The sequence below is a fragment of the Saccostrea echinata genome, unplaced genomic scaffold, assembly GCF_033153115.1.
Source record: "Saccostrea echinata isolate AGI-Se365-2 ecotype Australia unplaced genomic scaffold, CSIRO_AGI_Sech_v1 ptg000020l, whole genome shotgun sequence".
Taxonomy (NCBI): Eukaryota; Metazoa; Mollusca; class Bivalvia; order Ostreida; family Ostreidae; genus Saccostrea; species Saccostrea echinata.
Genome location: NW_026889769.1, coordinates 594,755 through 616,594, shown reverse-complemented (window position 1 = coordinate 616,594; position 21,840 = coordinate 594,755). Strand labels below are relative to the sequence as shown.

Here is a 21,840-nt window from a genome sequence, read left to right as displayed (position 1 = left end):
TCGAATTTCTTAGGATCCATCTCTTTTAAGAATGAACAAAACAGGTAAAATACGTAATACAACGCATTCCAAATGAATGTGTATATGGTAAAAATTAGTGAATTAGTGAAGAAAAATATACGTAATTTTAATGTTATGCTCAAACCTTATACATATATATATACAATCTGAATGATTCTGTTGTGAAAAGACGATATAAGGCAATATAGTTTCTCGGACCTTAATATTTGAATAAAATGCGACAGGTAGAGTTTTAGAGTTATCTTTCTTTTTGATGTTTGTTGTGGTCGAAATTACCCCGAGTCTGGTCGAAATTAACCCATGCAACATGCTTATCCATTTTAAAACCAATTCATTATTTTTTATGCATTTTTAACTCCCAAAGCAGAAAAATATGAAGAAAAAATCAATCTCATTTATTTCAAATCTTTTTTAAACTAGTACATTTGAAAGCAGTCGTGTTTTGTGGATTGAAAGCCACAAATCAGCAAAAGTGGTCGAAATTACCCCACTCTACCCTAAATGTAAGATTTAGTATTTTAATGTTATTGTTCTCTTTTTTTAATGTGAAGGTTGAGTTGTATGCATTTAGGTTCGGAATTATTCTTTACTTGACTTGAACATGAACTCAACTGTTCTATACATTAATTGAAGTATGAGCAGTAAATATTTCATGAATTTTAAAAGTTTAAAAGATAATGTGATTTGTTTTGCTAAATATAAAGGATTTAGATGAACCAGACATTTACATTTTCACAATAACAACCAGGCATAGGCATTTATTTTCAGTAAATAAATAAGACCCATTTTGGCATGGTCCGGCCACCCAGTTTTTAGTTTTAGTTTTTAAGTGGACAAACCATATTGATCAACTTGTGCGAAAAAAAGACTATTGAATGTGGTTTTAATGCCCCCGGATCGAAAGATCCCGGGGTATATTGTTTTTGTCCTGTCTGTCTGTTTGTCCCTTTGTTTGTCTGTCTGTTGTCAACTTTAACCTTGCCCATAACTTTTGATTGGTTGGAACTATGACTTTCATATTTCACGTGTATTCCTTGTGACAAGACCTTTCCTTGGGTACCATCATATTTGACCTTTTTACCTTGACCTTGGAGTTTGACCCACTTCTGCAAAATTTTATGAGTCTTTAACCTTGGCCATAACTTCTGAACAGTTGGTGCTTGGGGTTTCAAACTTCAGATGTGTATTCCTTGTGACAAGACCTTCCTCTGGATATCAACCTCTTTGACCCTTTTACCTTGACCTAGGAGTTTGACCTACTTTTGAAAAACTTTAACCTTGGTCATATCTTTTGAATGGTTGGAGCTAGGGCTTTCATACTTCACATATATAATCCTTGTGACAAGACCTTTTTTCAGATACCAACAACTTTGACCTTTTGACCTTGACCTTGGAGTTTGACCTACTTTTGAAAAACTTTAACCTTCGCCATAACTTTTGAAAAGTTGGTGCTTGGGTTTTCAAACTTCACATGTGTATTCCTTGTGACAAGACCTTCCTCTGGATACCAACCACTTTGACCCTTTGACCTTGACATAGGAGTTTGACCTACTTTCGAAAAACTTTAACCTTGGCCATAACTTTTGAATGGTTGGTGCTAGGGCTTTCATACTTCACATATGTAATCCTTGTGACAAGACCTTCCTTTGGATACCAACCACTTTGACCCTTTGACCTTGATATAGGAGTTTGACCTACTTTCGTAAAACTTTAACCTTGGTCATAACTTTTGAATGGTTGGTGCTAGGGCTTTCATACTTCACATATGTAATCCTTGTGACAAGACCTTCCTTTGGATACCAACCACTTTGACCTTGACGTTTTACTTACTTTTAAAAAACTTTAACCTTCGCCATAACTTTTGAACAGTTGCAGCTAGGTCTTTCAAATTTCACAGGTATATTCCTCAAGACAAGACCTTTCTTTGGATACCAACATTTTTTATCTTTTGGCCTGGATTTTGACTTGCATTTGAGAAACTCTAACCTTCGCCATAAGCTGCCATACGGGGGCATCAGTTTCACAAACACATCTTGTTCTCTTTTATTTTTTTGTTTATTTTTTTTGATTGAATAGCATTCTTAATCACCAATAAAACATGTTTTGATTGTTATAATGATAATTAATTGTACAGATGTACTGATAGTGAATAGTATTATGTTCCAGTGTAAATAGAATCAGGATTCAACGGCAATTGATAAGAAATTTTGTATGATACTGCCTTTTACAAACAACAGTTTTTGTTTTGATGCGAGTGGTGAGTGTGTGGTATGAAGCAGGCCTCTTACAAATGTCTTCTTTTGCGACAGGATGCTCAGCTTTGTGGTGCCCTTGTTTTTAGAAAGTTTTGTAAAGTCTTATGTCTCTATAATGTTACATGTAAATGACACATGTTGTCAATTAACTATTATTGTTTTTGATGAGTAAATCAGATCTGTTTTAGAATGAACTGCAAATGAATTATTCCTCCTGAGTGCAGTTTCTCTGATAACAAATGTATTGATTTAATATTATCATTTTTCTGTTGACAGGAGAATGGTGAAACTGGTCTACATCTAGCTATCTTACTGGAGGACGGATACTCTCTGTACATCGTGGACTTCATCATCCAAAACAGCCTCATGTAAGGAATCACACGTACAGTATTTATAACTGTCAGTGAATAATGTTCAGTTGGAGAATTAAAGAATTTTGATTGTTTACTACATGTCTAGGAAAGACAGATATGTATTACTGTGTAATTAACAAAAGATATTAATTGTATGTGGTTACAACATAAACAAACATTTGCAATTTTTCGCTTATATTTCTTGCATGCATTTAGACAGTGTTGTTCAGATTACTGCCTGCAAACAAACATTGATACAATGTATGGGTTATCTACCCCTATTATTTTCACCCTGTTACACTTAGAAACAGTTTTTCCCCATTTTAAGTTGTGGTTTAAAGAAGCAAGTCTTTCCCTATTGAATTCTCCCCATTTTGAATTCATCCACTGATGTCGAGGGAAAAGGAGCAAAACGGGGACAAAATTTTTCTTGTATACAATAATAGATACTTGTTAAGCTTCTTGTTGAACATTGCATTTTCAAGCCCTTGAACTTTTGTATACAGGGAAATTTTTGCCCCTGCTTTATTTTTCCCCCTTTCAACCTAATCACAGGTGGGCGAATTTAAAATGGGGCGAATTCAAAGAAGACAGCATAATTTCTTAAACAAAACTGTGACTAGGAGTATTTAAAATGGGGCAAAATTATTTGCAAGGCAAAAATAACCCTGTATACAGTAACTACATATATCTTTCATAGAACAAATCTAGGAAACAAAACCAGAGATGGCAATACTCCATTACATCTTTGTGCAATAGAGGATAAAACAGAGTGTATGAAACTTTTGCTGAGAACTCGACCAGAACTAGCCAAGATTGAGAATGCTGAAGGGAAAACCTCGCTAGACATTGCCAAGGAAAAAAATCACCAGCTATGTGCTGAACTGGTAGGTATTCTTAAGGTCAGAGTTGAATTTCACTTATAAATCACATCATTTGATAATATACATGTAGTAGCTACATGTATATTCTCTGTGCATGCCGACCTGCATTAGAAAGGAAAAGACCTACATTGAAACATTGAAAATCAAACTGTTGTAATAGAATTTGTAAATAACCACACAAACGATTTTCTTTTCTAGTTGACTGCAGCATTAAGTGGAAGAAAAGATCTATTTGAGAATGTTAACATAGACTGGGATCTAATAGCTGTGAGTTAATGCTGCAACAGTTACAATTTCAAAAATTTCATTTAGATACTAGTACATTGTACTCTGGATATATTGAAATTAAAGGGAGCAACACATGCAGAGTTTAAAGTTGTAATGAGGATTGTTTTTTTTTTACCTGATTTTTTGAAATTCTTGACCACAGGGTCAGGGGTCCTGGTACTGCGCAGGGCTTTATTGATTATGTTGGTAAATTTTTACTTGTTCAGGTAGACACATATTTTACATTTTTTTTCAACTAACTGATTACAGATTTTGCAACCTATTACTATCATTCATGGAGTAACCGAATACTAACTGCCATACCTGATATTTAGAAAAAATCACCCTAGCATCAGCTTGTTTTTGCTCACAGCTTAATAATCAGGATTTTTTTCTTTTTTTAGGAAGACCATGAGCATGATGTTGATTACAGTGACGACGATTTAGAGGTAGGTAAATTAAAATAAAATCTGACATTCAGCTGTTTGCTATATGATCAATGCTTCAGATGATTTCTGAATGTCTCCTGGTGCTATGAGAATGAATGCAATTGAAGATTGCAGAATGGTGATTTGAACTGCTGTGCCTATATCTGTTGTTATTCTCATTAATTTGAGTCAGAGATTTTTGGTGAAGTAAATTTTAACAAAAATTATTAAATAAATTTGAATATTGAAATTTTATTTCTGTGTATAAGATTTTGTTAAAAATTTTATATTCATTTTGACTTGAGATTTATACTACTCTCTCATGCTACAGTTAAATGAAAAATTGCATATTTGAAAAAATAACATCTGCAAATAAGTAATAAAGACTAACAAAGTTTTTTTTCTTCAAAAATAACCATGTTTTAGGAAATGATGATTTAATAATGCATTTATAAAAAAAGTGATTATAGAACTGCTATAATATACATGTATTCCTCATCGGGCTTGAAATATTTGTGGAAGTTGGTCTAAGATAGATAAGAATATTTTATATATATATGTAAAAACAGTTATTTGTGTCCTATTTCAGTATGTTGTAATTGATAAGATATGGGCTGCTTATAAACAAATTAACGATCAGGTGAGCTGTTAATATCGTGGCTAGTGCTGTCTTTTTTCTCTTGACCTTGACCTTTACTCACGACACTGGCCTGGGCTTAATTCTTATTTTATGGTGCCAATGCCTTTAAATAAAGCAAATTGCTGCGCAAATACAACTGCAGGCGTCTAACAAATGTTTATGTTTATTTGTAGAGGATAAAAAATGACTTAGCTTTTTGTAATAAATTAGCTAGATAGGACATGTATTTAGCATCCTGTTTTATGAATAATATTAAAATAATTGCATCCATGTTTTAACAGCAAGAAAACATTTTCATATTTAAAATAGATTTGCATGATGATAATGCACTTATATTTTTCCTCCATTTTTTTTAAAAATGTTCATCAGTATTATAATGGTGTAGTAGACATGATTGTAAACCGATACTAATTTTGAAAGTTTTTCTTTAAACACAGAATGAAGTTAATTTTTGAAAATCTAGATCTTTTCTTCTCCTTTTTTCTATACTTGACTTCTTTGGTATTTGGTGTTTAAAAATCTGGAAAATTTTAACACACTAGAAAAACTTAAATTCTCTGCAAAACAAAATCTTTAGTCTATTATTGTTGTATTGCAATGTCTTTATAAAACAATGGTTTTTAAAGTGGTCTTGTGATTGTTGTGTTGCATTTCAGAACACTCCTGAGAGGAAGCGTGGGTCACGCCCCCAGAGCCTGGTAACTGGTATCCCCTCAGAGTTGGCAAGTTCCTTCTCTGTTCCAAAAGACAATTCTGAAACCAGAGGGCGATCTGATAGCAGTTCACTACAACCAGCGAAAAAAAGTAGGGCTTTGTTTTTAGTTGCTGAAAATATAGCACTTTAGAAATTTTCATGGCTTGTAATTATTTGTAGATTTGAAATTGGTGAGGAATTTTTATTAACAAAATACAGGCAGCTGAAATCAGTATTAATTCGAATTGAAGGTTTTGTCATTACTTGTTTATGGCTATTATTTTTAGAAATTATGGCTGTATATTTTATGTCCACATATATTTGTAAACAATTTAATATACAATTCCTGGGATATTTTGAAGTTTTTTCTCCACCCCCATTGAGTTCAAGATATTGAGGTTTGACTGTTTATTTAAACTGAACTTCCAAAGTACATAAGAAAAAAAAACCCATATACATGCACAGAATTTGAAGTTTAATGTTGTGTGTTGGAAATAGGATAGAAATCTTAGTATGTGATTTTGAATGACTTGCCTTAGGGAGGTGGAGGAATTTTAGTTACATGACTGTACGTTGTATTTTACCTAACCCTTTCAGACTTATCAATCTGAAACTTTTGAATTATGAAGTGTTAATAACACCTTGAAATTTACAGCGGAGTTTTTAAATAGACTGAGTCGTGTCATAAAAAGGAAAGCATCTTACGGGGAAATTTATCAGATTTCTTCAGCAGAAGGGGCCCCCATACAGGTTGTTCAGAAAAAGCCACCACCTTGGATTGTATCGGTCAAGAAAAAGCGACGTCAAAGACTCAGTAATCAGTGGCTCGATATATGCCATATATGATATACACAATATAACCATGCCCATTTTGTTGCATTTATCTGTATTTGAGTTCTGTTTGATACTGGACTTGAGTATGCTGTTTTTCTTACAGTGTATTGGAATTTTCTATTTTACATAAAAGTAAAAATATAATAACATATAGATATAGAACACAAATATTTATGAAGGGAAATTATGAAAGCACAAAATACACTTAATATGATCTTATTATCTTGATGACATAATTTAAGATATATATATATATATTTTTCATTTGCATTTGAAGCATAGCATTTCAAGATATAATTTAAATGGACTACATCAAAAATCATTAATATAATATCAAAATGATATGCACATTGCATGTTAATGAAGTAAATCAGTGGGATGGAAGAGGACAGCTGCAGTTTCAGAACTTTGTTTGTATTGGGAGAAGGATAGAACTCCTATTGAATTCTTATTGAATCTTTACAAAAGATGTTCACAATTTAGACATAGATATACATTACCCATAACAAGGTATGATAAGAAAAGTGAAGGCTTGGTTGGAGTTATTAAGCAGCAGTGGAATTGAACTGGATTGTTATTTTGCAAATAATGAATGATTTCTTCATCAGTTCGAATTTGGTTTTAGATGCTATACATAAAGGAAAGATAATAGTTAGTGATCAGGCACTGATTCATTTGTTACTTAATTTTTAAGCACCGGTAAGGTCTTTTTCTACGACTCAAAAATAGCCAGTGGGTTGTAGTGGAATATACTAAATTTTGTATGGAAACTAAATTGCCCTGTTTTCATCAGAGCCAGTATCTTTTGGGAGTGTCAAACAGAGAACAAGTCTACGTGGTTGTGAGTATTCAGCATGGAGAACTTCGCTCGTCACTTCTGTTGTTCTGTGCTGAATGGAACGCCTCGCTTCTCAGAACATCCACACCTCATTATACATTATATATACATGTATTCTTGCATACTCTTACATGTATACAGGTGTTATTCATATTGCAGGACACATTATACATTTGTACTCTATTTTCTTCATATTAAGTCTTATTTGGTTCTAGAATATGTTGTATTTTTATTTTTTAGTCAATGTTGGTATTTACTTGTGTTGATTTTCACGTGTTAGGCAGTGTTACAATTCTTTAGATCCACAATGGAACTGTGCAAATTTAAAACATTTTATTTATGAATTGACATTCTATTATCTATGTAATTCTCTGAAAGCTTTCATATGCTGTCATATCTTTTATTTTTGCATGGATAGATATTGAGTTATTCAAATCTGGTGATGGTCTGATGGATAGATTCCCCATCGGCATTATTAAGCATCACTTCATAAATAGTTCATTACAGACATCTGAAGCAGCATTTCAGCATAACTTTTAATATATAACCAAGTTCTGTACATAAAGATGGCTGCCAGAGCATTAGCATGTTATACTCAAAATGCATCGATTCAAAATTACATTGATAAATAATATGGCGTTGTTGTACAATAGATTAGCATGTCATTATTCCCTGTGGTTAAGATTTTTAGGTTAAATGGCTGCATGTGTGATATAATTACTCTTAATAAACATGTAATAGGTTATGTATGATTCAAGTAAATCTATATTGATTATTTTGTGTTATTATTTTCAATTTTAAATGATTAGAAAATTACACTAAGAAGTGTAGCCTTTCACAGCAGAATTTTTTTTTTTTTGGCTGCATGTCTGTAACAAATAAAGCTTTTTGAAGAAATGCTTTTCCTGAGACTCTTGAATTTATTCAGCTTAAGCTAATTGATCTCTAATTTTCATTGTTTAAAGGCCAGGGATAGTGTACAGTGGTTTTGAGGACAGTTTATATTTCTTGCCAGCAATATGTTTTGATAAAAAAGGTCTTGTTTAATCAACTTGAAGTCTGTTGATGTTCTGTAGCAGCATTTCTGATTATTTTTGACAGTGCACCACAATCAGTCACCTTCAAATGGAGGCTCATTTCCAAGGGATTCTACTGCCCCACAGGGGCAACTGGGACCAGGACCCCCTCTCCCACCAAGGAGAAAACCCCCACCACCCCCTCCCACCACAGCACCTGGCCATAGTAGAAATAAGTAAGTGGTTCATGCATTTATGATTTTATCCTGAATTTAGTACAGTCCTTACAGATGAAGTAATGTACACTATTATCAAATTTTGCAGGTCAGAGGGGAGTGGTATTGGAGTTTTCCACAGAAGAAGTCCTTCAGACCCACCCCCAAGACCAGCCCCACCAGATGCCAGGAACACTATTCACTTAACTGGGAATCGTTTGCCAGGTGAAACTGTCAATAGTAACAGGTAAGTGGACTCCTTAAGAAGGGATAATTTAGGTTAGTCTTAATTTACAAAACAGAAATTTCTTCAAAAATTTCTCAATTGAAGACAATGTACATGTGACTATGCATCTTTTTAATGCATACCTCTACTAAGCATTCTTTTAAAATATGAAAAGGAGGTAGTACACATAAATTTTTAAAGCATCGTTAAGATCAAAGAACATATTGGGATTATGAATGATTTCTGAACAGTTGCTGCAATTTGTACTTCAAAGAATGAATATTTTATTTTGTGAAGGTGGACTAAAAATTGGCACTAACTCATCTATTTAATAGATTTTGTATCAGTGTTGTAACAAATTCTTTTAAAAAATTTCCAAGTAAGCCAAAAAAAAAATTACTGAAAAGTAATTTCTATACCATTAATTGTAGGTCATCCCGGCCCAGAATTGGATCATCTGGATCTGGCTCAGCTGGTAAGTACACGTACTTAATAAACAATTAAGAGAGAATATGTGGAATCAGCATGGGGGACCAATATTTGTGGATTTCATGGGTCACCCTTACCTTTGAATTTACATCCCCACAAATGATAACTTTGTTTAACATATCGGTTCATGGAATCTTCTGTATATACATGTACAGGAAGTCCCCACAAAATTGCCTGCCAACATTGACCCCCACAAATTTAAATGTAATAGAATTCATACCTGATTTTCATGTACATCTAAATATAGAAATATAAGCTTAACTTTTCCATCTTATAATCAGAGATATGTTTCGAAGTAGATATACCACTTTGGGTTTGAACCCTGGAAAAGGTAACATATCAGAAATTTACTTTTATTCAGATGGTAGCCCTGCACAGCCTAACTCTCCTACTACTGAAAATGAATCACCACCATTACCAGCCCCAAGGGTCAAGGTAAATATTGATCATTGAAGAGAATCTGTATAAATTTAGTTTTAAGAACATGCCTTCCACTGTCTTTGTTGCCTGTTGTCTTGGCTGATACTATGATTATTCTGAATCTGTTGGTCTACATTGTTTAAGGATTCACAGTCTTCAAAAAATGGACAGAATGCATGTTATACATCTTCCGTAGGCATTTTAATTATCTTTCCAGAGCAAAGGAAGTTCAGTTTCTTTTAAAAGCTAGATAGTTGAGGGGAAAAATATAAATGTTACTTTAATTTTACCTGATGCATTTCGTCTAAGTAAATGATATTGATGTTGAATACACAGAAGAAGTTGCCGATAGGACAGAAGTGTCAAGCAATATATGACTGTGATGCTGACAATGATGACGAGTTGACATTCAGGGAAGGGGAGATAATCATTATTACGGGGGAAGAGGAAGATGAATGGTGGGTAAGTATGCACTTAATTTATAGTACATGTACCATGTGATCTGCAGTAAATTGTGGTATCCATTGATTTTTACTTGTAAGTGTAACTGTGTTTAAGTTCTGTTTTTGTAAATTTTTAACACTTAAGCTAACTTGCTAAAGAATGAAACAGAATTACATAGAAGCATTTATTAGGAAAACAGATGTGCTTAACTTTTAAGGTTTTCTTTCTTTTGAGTTTTCACATTGTGTAGATTTCAGAACAAGGAATTCAGCTTGTTAGCTGTGTGGAATATTAGCTCATCTAAGTCTAAGGTTCAAGTGAATCGTTCTGATCAGAGTGTCTGGTGTCCATCTGTCATTAAGTATCTGTAAACTTTTCACATTTTCAAATTCTTCTCCAGAACTACTGTACCAGTTTCCAACTTTGTGTTTAGCATCCTTAGGTGATGAGTATTTAAATTTGTTCAAATGAAGAACCATGTCCCATGTTTGGGGGGGGGGGGGGGGGTCAATTAAGAAAAGACTGGTAAAAATAAGATCATTTTAAAAAAAAATCCAGTAAAACCATTAAATCATGGAAGACAAAGCAGAAGTAAAAGTTGTTTTATTGAAGGTTCAAGTTTATGCTACCACACTAATTATACTATAAACATACTGTGTCTGATTTTCCCTGTAAGTAATGAAATGCATAAATACATTTTGGATGAATATTCATATGATGTGTATATATAAACAGTTTCCAGTAAAGAGATGACTAAATTTGGAAAAGGGGGGGGGGGGATAGCACACAATATTATATAGTACACAGATGTACTCTCTAGAAAGGAGCTTAAATATATTTTGGTTATAATATTCTCACTTAACATATTAACATATGTAACACTTGTATTTTTATTTTTATTTTCTCAAATGTTTGTTTACAGGAAGGTGAGATTGATGGAGAGCCAGGTAGACGGGGGGTTTTCCCCAAAACTTTTGTCACCATAATCACATGACAAGAGCTTGGGTAGTTACCAAGTCAGACAGTATTCACAGAAGTCTACCAAATAAGGGTCTTCCCAAGTTTTTGTTGACTTTTTTTTTTAAAGTGGGCCTCCATAATAGTTGCTCAGATCACATTATATGTCTCATATTATTTAAAGCCAGTTCTGTTTATTTTAATCCATTTCAATCAAGTACATGTACAGTAATTGTAATTTATATCTTCCTCTATATATAACAGTAGCTATTTTGCAGATGTCAAAACCTAATTGCTGATATTTTGGTATAAAATACACAGCACAGATATTAATATTTGTACACACATGTACTCTATGGATTCATTGTTTTTTTTTTCCTTTTTATTTCTTAGGAGGTCTTAGATGTTTTCATCTTCTTAAATATTTGTGAAATACATTATTTGATAAAACCTAACTTGCTTTGAATAATAAATCATGTTAACTAATGTTATCACACCTTAAAAGTGCAATTAAAACCAGATGTTTTTTGAGATAGTGCTGTTCTGCTGTTGAAAGATCTACCTTTTTGTAATGTTTAATGTGTACCAGTATTGAAAACCTTAGATTGATCGATCCGTACATTTTATTGTCTTTAGATCTTGAACAATGTTTTTTTGATTGTTACGAGAATGTTTACTGTTGATACAACTTGTCATTGTTAATAATCACGTTATAATATTGTGATTTTGTCTCATTCCCAGTGCATTTAGATATTCCATGTATTTAAATGTTACCTACAGTCAGTTGTATGAATTTTGTGTATAGATATATGTATATACATGTACAGTATATAATTTTTTTGCCTACTAAATATTAGTGCATTTTCAAAATGGACAGTCATCCGAGATGACATATGAGAAATGGGACATTCCATTAAATATTCATATGAGATTGGTAAAATTGCACAAGAGATTTTTTCCCCCGCAGGAATATGTGTTGTAGAATGATGATCATTTGAAATGAGATATGGGAAAGTTTGTATGGTTCTGCCTTTCATTAGTTGGTTACCTATTATCTTAGCATTCAGGTACAAAGATTTGATGACATACTGTAACTGCTCTTCCATAAGAATTGACTAATTGTAAGAATATTATGAAACATATGTAAGAAGCAACTGATCTGCAGTACACATATAATTAGTTATAATTAAACATTGTAGCATTCTTTTTAACAGTACGTTAAGTAACAATATACATGTACCAATGAGGTAATGACATTAAAAAGTTTTAGATTATTGATGTTATACTGTAGATTCCTTATATTGTGAGTAATTAACTTGGCAATATGGCAGATTTGATTTTATTTGCAAGAATATTGCAAGCATTCCAGTTTCTGAGAATTAAATAAGGTTTGTGACCTCTGATGCATGAGCTCATTGTTATAAAAATTGTCATCATCAGTATCACCTGTTTTAAAGGTCCAGACTTTTACCTAGGGTACATGTAAATTAATATCCCCACGAAATAAAATGTACTTCTCATTATTATGTGGCACTTTCTTCATTGGTGATCTATTCAATAACTACTGGTAGTCCAAACATAAAGAAGTTTTTTTTCTTACCCTAAAAAAACTTGCTGCTTGTTGTTACTTCACTTGTGCAGGAAACCGTGAAAAAAAATGTTGACTTGGCTACAATGCCAAATGTTCTAAAATGTGGAAATGGTATCAAGATTCTCATAGAAGTTAGGGCAAAAATAGTAAAATATGGAAATGGTATGAAGATATGGAAATGGTATGAAGATTACTCGTGGAAGTTGTAAAATATTCATTAGGACATGGATACACAGTCCTCCAACAAAAAAAATAAATAAAAAAAATCAAATCAGAGGGAAGGAATGAAATCATCTTTCAAAGGTAAAATTATTGAGAAACTAAATTTATCAATAAAAATTTCTGATAAAAAAATGAGAGTAATTACTGAGAATCATTTCTTTCTGAAAAATTAGCTCACATGCATGTATTTATTTTTCACTAATTCAAATTATGTACTAAATGTTGATGATGGAAATAAAAGTGAGATTTAAGATTTTTCTGCCACTTATTCCTCATAATAAGGAATCTACAGTATGTCATTCAGGGGAGAGTGATGGTAGAGTTAAAGAATTATAAATGATGTTATTTCATGTACCATTAATAAAACCAGTGTCAGCTGTTGTTGACTGGAGATTAAAAACTATGCTTAGGCCTTACTTAAATCATTGCCATTTTCTTTTCTTGCTATGCATGTACATGTATAACATATAAGCCAAAGAAATTGTGTGTTCAATCTGCTTGTGGATTTATATATTTGGTACCTATGGCACTAAAGAATTTGTATTACCCTAATTCTAACCAAATTTTGACTTGGTATAAACCTCACTTTATCGATTAGATATATTTGATTATGTGTTTAGTACTTGAAACTTTTTACTTTAGAATGACTAATTGTTTGCACTGTAATTATTATGCACTGACCTAGACACATCTTACTATTATAGATGTGTATGCAATATGTAGTTTTCTTTGAGATTTGAATTGCTGTTAATATTTTTACGCCATTTGTGAATCAAACGGGTATAAATTGTTTACACATTTTCAACATCTAATAATGATTTTATCTTGTAGCCAATTAACAATTTTTGTGTATGGAGTTTGAAATGCAGTAATTTAACAATGCTTGAAACATTTCTTAAAATTACTTAACTATATACATGTATATAATGATCTGTCATATTGATTTAATTATAAGTAAAGTTTAAATATTCTTAAACCCATTAGGGACTTTTTTTATTGTCTTAATTTTCTAGATTTGCTGGGAGCAGTTCACTGCAGTTCTTTGATTACTGATACAGGTCCAGTAAATTCTATCATTGTTAGGTATTTAACTGATTTATGTTGAGGATGACAAGATTGAAGTAAGTCGGGCAGCAGTTCTGTATAAAAGTGTATGCCATTCTCAGTGCAATGTAATATTTTAATAAGATATGGAGGTCAGTTTATGGAATTTCCGAATGAGTATGAAAGATTAAAAACAAAACACCTCTACCTCTGTGTAAATTTGCCTTTAGTCCCAATGTTAATATTTCCAGCAAGATTCAACATTTACAGAATGCAATAATTAATCTGCTCTTAACATTAATGAAGTTTTATCTCTGCTAGAAATCCATATCTTATTTGTAAATTATAAATGCTGTTGGAATATCTGATGTGTTTTGAGATTCTGAAAAAAAATAACTTATGGTTAACTCGTTGCGTCACTTGTAACTATTTTTTTAATATTTAAATTTTTTGAAATGTTTAGTACAAATGGCATACATGTACATTTGTACTTGGTTAAGGTATTTTTCTGAGCTACACATTCTATTTTCTGTATTTTTTTCCCCATAAAAGGGGAGTGTTTTGGATAATTTTCAAGTTACTGTCATTTACAACATTTTGAGATGGTACATGTGTACTGCATTTTCTAAATAATTTGAGCATGCGTAGGCATATTTTAAGAATTATTATGATTTCATGTGAGTCCAGGCACACAGAAACACTGTTGTTGGACAGTAAATTAAAGTTAAGAATTGGGGTACATCTAGCTTCAGTTGATTTTATTACAGTAGTACAGATTGAGTATTTCTTTCAAGCACAACCATCAAATGAGAAGTTTTTTTTTTATGGGTAAGGTGAACCTCTTTAATGTTTGAGTCTCATATGAATGGATTGAACATTCATACAAATACAGAATCTCTAGCAAATTTGTATTTTGTGCAATAGTGCAAAAATTTAAAAAAGAAAATGCTCAGGTGAACAGTCATGTAATCGTACATTTATTTAACAGATTATTGAGTATAGGTAAGTTCACATTCTGTTACATAATACAATAGTTCCACTGCATGCTTTATATTATGCTATGGTTAACTCGTAATTTATATACTGATATTATTTGTCAGTAATAGGAGTCACAGCCAAAAGCATTTGCATATTCAAAATCTTAATAAACTATTTCAACTCATTTTGTGTTGCTCTTTTCATTCCATTGAATAATCTGACTGCTGACTGCAAGTTTATGGATTATGTTGCTGCTGTTGTCCTTAGATAGGACCCTAAAATGAGTGTACTTGAATTTACATTCATTCTGAGAAAGGACTTTTAAAAATTGTTGCCCAGTAACCTTGACCATTGAAACATAATGAGTCAGATTATCACATAGCTGTGGATCAAACACCAACAATACATAGTAATCTTTTATGCCAATAATTTGGATGCTTCACCATGCAGACAAAATCTAAGGGGTACAGAATTTACATTTATTTCTACCAATTATACAAAGCGGGATGTTTCTGTAAACTGGAAGCTTAATTCATCTGGACACTTTGCTTGGAAACACAATTGTCCTGATGAACGAAGTTTGACTGGTACTTAAGTCTGTGTTCATTCCAATTAAGCATTCTAGAAGTGTTGGCAGACACCCATTTTACAATCTGGGTATCTCGCTGTCCAGTATCATTCACAAAGATGAGACTTTTGAGTTGAGATCATGACACATCTCAAGGTCTTAGGAAATGTGAATCCATTCCAGTCAAAGGTTAAAGAGTTAGTCCTGAGCATGACTGATGATGACTCCCAAGACAGTCAAGCCAAACCAATATGTGTATATTTCCTCCCAGTGTTGCAGGCATAATGAATAGGCATGTTACTTGCTTTATACAATTTACATCAGGGGAATTTATCATTTATAAGGACATACACAACAATTTTGAACTTCATTTTTCTTATTCCCTGTATATTTTAAGAGTTCCAATAAGTGAAAGACCTTTGTGCGATTTTATGATGCCTCTTAATGCTGTTGACCTCCTTTGAATCAAATTATGAGGAAATACCAGCTAAAACTATATTTTTAAAATCTTTTTGTTTTAAAAACAAAGAAATTTTCATCATTTGATATCTGTTCAAAACTCCTAGTAATGAATGCTGATTTTTAGCTCTTATGAGCCAAAGGCTCAAAGAGCTAAGGCTATGGCCATTTGTGCAATGTGCGTAAACTTTTTAGATTATGGGCCACAGCCCAAGAACCCCATGGCCGATTTTTGTCAAATTTGTCACAGAGTATTCGTGGCCCAAGGGCTCTATTTTATACTAAAACTAGGGATGTGACCCATAAACAAAGGGAGATAATTAGGAAAATAAAAACAAAAGTTCTGGTTGCTAAAAAATCTTCTTCTCAATAACCACTGGGCAGATTATCACCAAACTTACACACAAGGATGAAGACATGTTGTACATTAAATATTGTTCAAGGCATCACCGTGTGACAAAGGGTGTGGTCTCAAGGTCACTTCAAAGTTGACCACAAATTATGTTTTGTTAAATAAACTTTGATATTTTGCTTACTATAAAGACAAGGATCATCAAGCTTTTGTCAGTTGATGCATCTTAGGACCTCATATCATGTTGACTCAAAAGAAGGTCACAGTGACCTACTTTCTGATTTTGCATATCCCTTTTCAATTTAATTTTGATGCATACATTGGACATTTTAAAGCCTAAGATCATCAACACTCGTCAGATTATGTATTATAGAGAGCCTTAAAGTGTGTCAACAAAAAAGTAGGTCACTGTGACCTACTTTAGGAATTTTTTGGCTAATCATTTTCAAAACATTTAAGGTCATTATTTCAGATACTCAGAGAGGTAAAGAGTTATATTTATTAAAAAGTAGGTTACAGTGACCTACTTCTTCAACTGCAGGCATTCATATTCAATTAAAGGCATATTTTGGACACTTTGAGGCCTATGGTCATCAAACTTTGTCAGTTAATGCATCTTTGGTCCTCAGAGTATGTCAACTGAAAAGAAGGTCACTGTGACCTACATGTACTTTTGGAATTTCATGGCTATATAACAATGTTTCAGATACTAATTGGCTTTGAATCATCAAACTTTGTCAGTTGATACATCTTGGGTCCTTGGAGTATGTCAACTGAAAAGTAGGTCAGCATGACCTACTTTTGAAATTTTATGGCTATATTTAAATATTTTGGGTACTAATTAGCTTAGAATCATCAAGCTTTGACAGTTGATGCATCTTGGGTCAAATGTCAACTAAAAAGTGGGTCACAGTGACCTACTTTTTGAATTTTTTAAGGAAATATCTAAATATTTCAAGTAATAAGAGACTTAGAAACATCAAACTTTGTCAGCTGATGCATTTTGGGTCTGCTCACAAACTTGAGTGTCAATTCTCTAGAAAATATATGCTTATATCTGAAAAGCATAAAGGTTAGTATAACATTCTACATGCATCATCCCTACATGTCTTGTCCAGAAAGGGCTTATCAATTCTATGGAAATGGTCTTCCTTTAAAAAACTTAAACTTTGGGAATGTAAACTCAAGTGAGCTAAACTTATTTTTTCCAAGATTTCACAGCAAATCCTGGTTCTTGGGTTGATGAGGTCAGTCTGTCCATACCACTACAATTTAGCTGTTGCATTTTTGTTGTTGTGGGTAACCTATTTTGACTATCATCTAAAATTGATCAAGATACATCATTTTCCATTGCAATGACTTTAGAATTGATCATCTTGTTTTTTGACCTTCAATTCACTACATTTATACACCTATTTATACGTCTTGTTACTTGTAACAAAGGTCTCTTCTGAAAGAGCCATGATTCTTATTTTGCACGAGTTACAACTGGATAACTTAACAAAATGCCAAGAACTTTACCAGGTCTGGGGGTCGTATTTGCAAGAAAAGCTGGCAACATGCTTTGAATCTTCAAACAGCATGACCAATTTACCTTTAAAAATGTGCTCTGAATTGATTTTTTAAAGCTTTGTTTACATGGAATTAATACATACTCAATATCTCCACTGACTTAAAAAATACATATAAGTCGTGCAATATTCAAAATATATTTTTAAAACTTAACTATCAGTTGTACAAGAACTGAAATTAACAACCTTAGCATCATTACAGAATATGAGCTAAGTCTGTTTTTTTTTGTTCATAATAAGTAAGAATGTATTTAGATACAACAGACTTATTGTTACATTGCCATTGTTAATTAGCACCTTTGTAACACAATTTTTGTAACATTTTTAGGGTATTAGATCACGGTATGTGTCAACTCAGTGGATCATCAAATATATCTGTAACATCTGTAGCTGTCTTCTTGGGTGCTTCTGTCTTCTTCTCCTTCTTGGCTTTTGGTTTGCTAGGTGTGGTTGCAAAAATGTCATCTACAAAACAAAGATGAGTTGGTGTGAAAATACAATTTGAATGCAAGGACAAAGAAGGTTGTGGTCACTTTTCAACCTTAAAGTTTACTGAGTGAACCAATGCTACAGTTTCAAAATTATAGATTTTAAAATTGGTGACAAAACACACAAAGGTTACAGGAAGGTCACAAACTTGTTTAATCTCTAAATTTTTATCGATTTTTCCTTCATTTAATTGTATATTTTGTTAAAAAAACACTACATAATAGTCTACCTTAATCATTTACTTATATATTCAATATTCGGAAGCACATTATGTGTCCTTTAAATAAAAGTTAAGCTGTATGTTTCCAAAAGAAAATAATAAATGTAACAAAACTTTGATGAAAATCAAAGATGATGTAATCTTTCCATTTCTAGTGTCTTTATTGTATTAATTATCTTCCTTTAATCTGATCCCTGTACTATTTGGTGCTGTAGATTAATATTACTTCTGGCTTTGAACCAGACATCATCCCTCATTTTTGATGAACATGAATTTAAAAAGATCATGATTTCAAATACATGTATGTTGATTTTTTTGTCAAATGAGGGGCCAGATTTGGGCCTCACCATACCCCTTTAAGATTTGATATGGCATTTTAGAGTCTTCTTTTTTTATTAAAGGAAAGGAAAATATGCACATGGAAGAATATTCTAGGTTTTAAAAACCTCCCAAATTCATTGAAGTATATGTTAGTCATCATGCTGATGAAAACGTACTACAGAACAAAAAATGTATTTCAATATGTGTTATTTTCTGTGTTTGATATTTTTTGACTAAACAGAATATAAGCAAGAAGATCAGGGAACCAATGACTCCTGGGTGGCACAAATTACAAAATAAGGCGTACTTGAAATAATGCATGTTATTCAGGAAAAATTACATTATTAAACAATTTTGAACTGACACTGTTCTGTCTGCACTACGTAAATATTTACATGTATACTGTATGTACTATACGATTCTGACATTACAAAGTCATGACTCCGAACAAAAATTATCTCCCCCCCCCACCCCCGATCAGAATGAGCTTAGCTCATGATACATTCTTTAACAACTTTTTGGCCTAGAATAATAATGCTTACCCATTAAAGTAATAGACAGAAGCAAATGATGTGGTAAAATCTCAGAACTGTGAGGTTTAAAATTGTAACAAAAAATATAAAACCTACCATCATCGTCTTTAAAAACACTCTTCTTTTCTGTGGCTTTTTTCTTCTTTTTCTCCCTTGGTTTTGCTGCTGGGACATCAGCAAAAATGTCTGTGTTGTCCTTAAATAAGTCCTCATCCTTTGTTTTAGGCCGAGCTTTGCTTGGCTTTTTACCTTTCTGAGTAGGTTTACCAAATAGTTCATCATCCTAAAACAAACAATGGTGTTTGTATGTACTTACTGGGGTTATAGCAATCTGTTTCATTACTGACACCAATAAACACAATCATGGTTAATGTCTTAAACATACACATGACTTGCAAAAACTTTAAATGGCCTAAAATATTAATTGTAGTTGTAAGAAATTTTTAAAGATAGGATAAATATATGGCTAAAATTGATATTGATATATATGATATGTCTAAAATTCAGTGTCAAACAACATCTACATACCCAGTAAATTTACACATGGCTGTATAATGTTCTCTTTTAAAAACCAGATAAGTCATCCAAAAGTTTTTCAACATTGTTTAATATTGTGATTTGAATAATATAATCAAATTTGAAGGAGATTAAAGATCTAACCTCATTTACATTTTTCTCTTCAGTTTTTGCTTTGGAAGCTTTTTTGTTCAATGAGGAATCAGCAAAAATGTCATCATCTGCTGCTTCTGGCATCTTTGGTTTGCTCTCTTTAAAAACAAGTAATAAGTTGATTTTATTATGCATATGCCCAAACAAAACACTGGATTATGCAGCAAAAAAAAAAAAAAAAAAAAAAAAAAAAAAAAAAAAACAAGGACAAAACTTGTATGGTTTGCAACATATATGTACATCATACTACAAACGAGTGACTAAATGCAAGTATTAAACACAAGTGTTCTGTATATACACAAATATGCTTCTCTACTGAAAATGTCTTCAACAATTTTGTACATTTAATAAGATGAATAACAGTCTTGCTCTCTTACCAGGTTTCTTGTTCTGAGTGGAATCAGGGAACAGGTCCTCCTCCAAAGAAGGTTTGGATTCAGTTTTAGTTTCCTCTGGTTTGTCATCTAGTAACTTTTCAAAATCAGTCTGTTTCTTCACCTTTGGTTTCGCAGCAAAAAGGTCCTCATCCTCTGGCTCTATGACTTTAGAAGTTTGGGTCTTGTCTGATAACACATCTTCAACTCCATTCACTAATGCATCTTTTGTATCATTTTCAACTTTCCTTTTACTGACAAATTTTGAAGTAGTTTTTACTGTACTTGAAGAACCAAAAATGTCATCTCCATCATCATCATTCATGGAGTTTATCACATTTTTTGGCTTGGAAGTAGAAGAAATCACAGGGTTAAACAGGTCTTCATCTGACATTATAGTGTTCTTTTTCCTAGTTGATGAAAATAAATCATTGTTTTCCTCCTCATAGCTATCAGGTACAGGGGGTGGGGCCATGAAATCATTTTTTGTGTCCTCCTCCCCGAGTAAATCATCATTACCAAATAAATCAGATGTGGGTTGAGGTACTCGGCTTTCCACTGGAGGTGTCTCCACTTGAGGAGATGGAGAAGCCTCAGAAGGGGCAGAATCTCCACCAGGACCTCCTCCCTGTCGGCCTTTACGACTTGGGGGACGTCTCTTTGCCTGGATTTTGGCACGACTCTACCAGAAAGACAGAAAACAAATAAATTAAATATAATTTATCTCATTAAAATGAAATTTTAAAGTAATCTTCGCTTCAGACCTTAGGTAGAAATGTCAGTATATGTTTGTGGACTATTTTTGGAACCATATAAATGTAAAAATGATGATATGTGCCCAGTTAACTTCAATTATACAAAAATAAAACTGAAAATGGGACTTTCTAAACAACAATCTAAATCTACTTTAAGGTATAGATAATCGATACTTTATTGGCACTATGAAGAGTGTTAGGCCTACTTTATTGGCACCATGGAGAGTGATAAGTCTACTTTATTGGCACTACCGAGTGTTCGGCTTACTTTATTGGCACAATGGGGAGTGTTTGACTTACTTTACTGGCACTATGGAGAGTTTTTGACTTACTTTATTGGCACTATGGAGAGTGACTTATTTAATTGGTGCTATGGAGAGTGACTTATTTTATTTGTACTATGGAGAGCATTTGACTTACTTTACTGTCACTATGAAGAGTGTTTGACTTACTTTATTGGCACTATGGAGAGTGTTAGCCTGGGCAGGAGTATCAAATCCTACTGCAACCACCTCTGGTTCCTTGATAGGTGGTGTCGCCCCTGGTAACATGGCTGCTGGATTTATTCCTAAGTTCATCTGGTTAAAAAAAAATGTGTGGCAAAAGTTTCAATTTAGTTATACATATACATGTATATGCAATAAATTTCAATACCTTGCAATTGATTTCAACTCCTCATTTTCTCCCTTATCAAAATTATTAAATGTTATATA

At 32.7% G+C, this 21,840-nt stretch overlaps 2 protein-coding genes across 7 annotated transcripts in view; one reads left to right on the top strand and one right to left on the bottom strand.

Moving 5' to 3' along the window:
• Window positions 1-15,000, top strand: part of LOC133189875 (arf-GAP with SH3 domain, ANK repeat and PH domain-containing protein 2-like) — a 37,017-nt gene extending 22,017 nt beyond the window's left edge. Inside the window, exons 19-30 of one of the 3 annotated variants that reach the window (XM_061325273.1) lie at window positions 2,553-2,644; window positions 3,330-3,516; window positions 3,712-3,780; window positions 4,185-4,229; window positions 5,505-5,652; window positions 7,170-7,217; window positions 8,316-8,466; window positions 8,555-8,692; window positions 9,103-9,146; window positions 9,522-9,595; window positions 9,917-10,042; window positions 10,947-15,000. In XM_061325273.1, the coding sequence (XP_061181257.1) occupies window positions 2,553-2,644; window positions 3,330-3,516; window positions 3,712-3,780; window positions 4,185-4,229; window positions 5,505-5,652; window positions 7,170-7,217; window positions 8,316-8,466; window positions 8,555-8,692; window positions 9,103-9,146; window positions 9,522-9,595; window positions 9,917-10,042; window positions 10,947-11,018 (1,194 nt within the window). In that variant the 3' untranslated portion in view covers window positions 11,019-15,000. Of the gene's footprint in view, window positions 1-2,552; window positions 2,645-3,329; window positions 3,517-3,711; window positions 3,781-4,184; window positions 4,230-5,504; window positions 5,653-6,197; window positions 6,357-7,169; window positions 7,218-8,315; window positions 8,467-8,554; window positions 8,693-9,102; window positions 9,147-9,521; window positions 9,596-9,916; window positions 10,043-10,946 lie in introns of all 3 variants that reach the window. The other 2 variants (XM_061325272.1, XM_061325275.1) reach the window with 2 other exon arrangements.
• Window positions 15,001-17,891: 2,891 nt separating this feature from the next.
• Window positions 17,892-21,840, bottom strand: part of LOC133189889 (WASH complex subunit 2-like) — a 32,575-nt gene continuing 28,626 nt past the window's right edge. For all 4 annotated transcript variants that reach the window (XM_061325296.1, XM_061325299.1, XM_061325297.1 and 1 more), the window contains 5 exons: window positions 21,580-21,705; window positions 20,376-21,054; window positions 19,990-20,096; window positions 19,426-19,612; window positions 17,892-18,231 (listed from right to left, as the gene is read on the bottom strand). In XM_061325296.1, coding sequence (XP_061181280.1) covers window positions 18,116-18,231; window positions 19,426-19,612; window positions 19,990-20,096; window positions 20,376-21,054; window positions 21,580-21,705 — 1,215 coding nt within the window. In that variant the 3' untranslated portion in view covers window positions 17,892-18,115. The remainder of the gene's footprint in view (window positions 18,232-19,425; window positions 19,613-19,989; window positions 20,097-20,375; window positions 21,055-21,579; window positions 21,706-21,840) is intronic.